The sequence below is a fragment of the Stegastes partitus genome, unplaced genomic scaffold (genome assembly GCF_000690725.1).
Source record: "Stegastes partitus isolate 25-593 unplaced genomic scaffold, Stegastes_partitus-1.0.2 Scaffold1092, whole genome shotgun sequence".
Taxonomy (NCBI): Eukaryota; Metazoa; Chordata; class Actinopteri; family Pomacentridae; genus Stegastes; species Stegastes partitus.
In genome coordinates this window covers 48,966-50,590 of record NW_007578823.1, presented here as the reverse complement: position 1 = coordinate 50,590, position 1,625 = coordinate 48,966, and the positions used below count along the sequence as shown (strand labels likewise).

The 1,625-nt window shown below is 41.8% G+C and overlaps 1 protein-coding gene across 1 annotated transcript in view; it reads left to right on the top strand.

Moving 5' to 3' along the window:
- Nucleotides 1–1,417: 1,417 nt before the first annotated feature.
- The window catches only part of LOC103367830 (5-hydroxytryptamine receptor 3A-like), a 2,260-nt gene continuing 2,052 nt past the window's right edge, over nt 1,418–1,625 (top strand). Inside the window, exon 1 of the mRNA XM_008295984.1 lies at nt 1,418–1,421. Coding sequence (XP_008294206.1) covers nt 1,418–1,421 — 4 coding nt within the window. The remainder of the gene's footprint in view (nt 1,422–1,625) is intronic.

The window sequence follows — 1,625 nt, the reverse complement described above, 5'->3', positions numbered from 1 at the left end:
AAGTTGTGTTGCAGGTCACTGTGCTGTTAGTTGTGCTGCACAGATACTCCACTTCTGTGCGTTATATCCTCAAACCTTCCGTCTGACTGAAACTAGGCCTGATTCTAAAAAATTGTTGGTAGCAAATCATTCTGAACTGAAATCGGGCCAAATCTAACCAGTATGCACCATATAGGGTTTTTTAAAAGGTTAATAGTTGTTGACAATTACAACTGTTGCCTTGCAGCTCCATATCAGCATTAGGACTGCAGATATTATTCTTGGTGGTCACTGAATCGATGCTGCATGCTTGCTGTGGGAATGTTGGCGACACATCTAACACATACTCATTATTAACCTGTGGCAAAAAGTCCAATTAATCTTTCAAATACACAATGCAATATATTTAAAAGTGTAATGTAATGGGAATGTATCTGTATTCAGACTGCTCACCTGTGGGAATGTGGTGCATTGCAGTTTAATATCTACCATGTAACAGCTGAATGGTTATTTCACGTCTAAATTTGCATCCGTATTTAACATATGAACATAATATCATGTATTCATGTGATAGATGGAAAGTCTTGATGTCTGGTTCTTAAAACGTTCATTATTAGACGAGTAAAAGAGAAAATGTTGACAAACTTCACTCTTCTCCTCTCTTTTAATGTACATATGCATATGTAACCGGTAGAATCAGTTCTCTGCGTTTTGTATTCAAAGCCGACTTTCTGTTTATTACGGACCTTGACAGCCAATAAAAAAAACATACAAGATCTTCCATCAATTCACAAAATCTGTACCCCTGTTGTACTGCGAAGCATTCAACGCATTTGCAGTAGATGTTCAGTACAAGACGGGACACATACCTTGACAGCCAATGACAAACAAACACAAAAAATTCTTCCGTCAATTCACAAAATCTGTACCACTACAGAAACCAAACACTACACACACATATTAGGGGAATTATATTACGTTAATGCAGCAAGCAGCGTTTATTCCTACTGGCCGCTAGGGCCGTTTTAGTGTGTCTTTCTGTAACTAGGTGGCGCTAGAGAGGTTTTCTTGTGTTTTTTTTTTTTTCATTTTATCAAATTTTTCACCGATTCAGAGATGCGTGCCAATTTTGGTGAGTTTTTGAGCGTGTTTAGGGGGTCAAATTAAGGGTTTTGTGTGCGTCAAGCAAATAATAATAAGAAAGAAAGAAAGAAACACTACTGCTTGCTTTGCAAGTAGGGGTCCTCGGACCCTAATAAGAAGAAAGAAACGAGGCAGGAACAGGGACCGAGGTGAAACAAGATTTTGTTGTTGCTTCAGGCAAGGACCCCTGCTTGCCAATCCTTGTCCCGAAGTTACGGATCCAACTTGCCGACTTCCCTTACCTGCCTTGTTCTAACGTGCCAGAGGCTGTTCACCTTGGAGACCTGCTGCGGATATGGGTACGGCCTGGCGCGAGATTTACACCACCTCCCCCGGATTTTCCAAAAAAACATGAAACTCAACTTTGGGTTTTTTGTGGTTTGGCCCGCTTTGGCACTGAACCCTTCAACTGGCCAAGAACATGAGGAAAGGGGTGAGTATATGCACGCCCGCTGATAGGGGGGGACAAACGGGTCTGTTGTCCCGGGCCCAGAGTGGCGGGG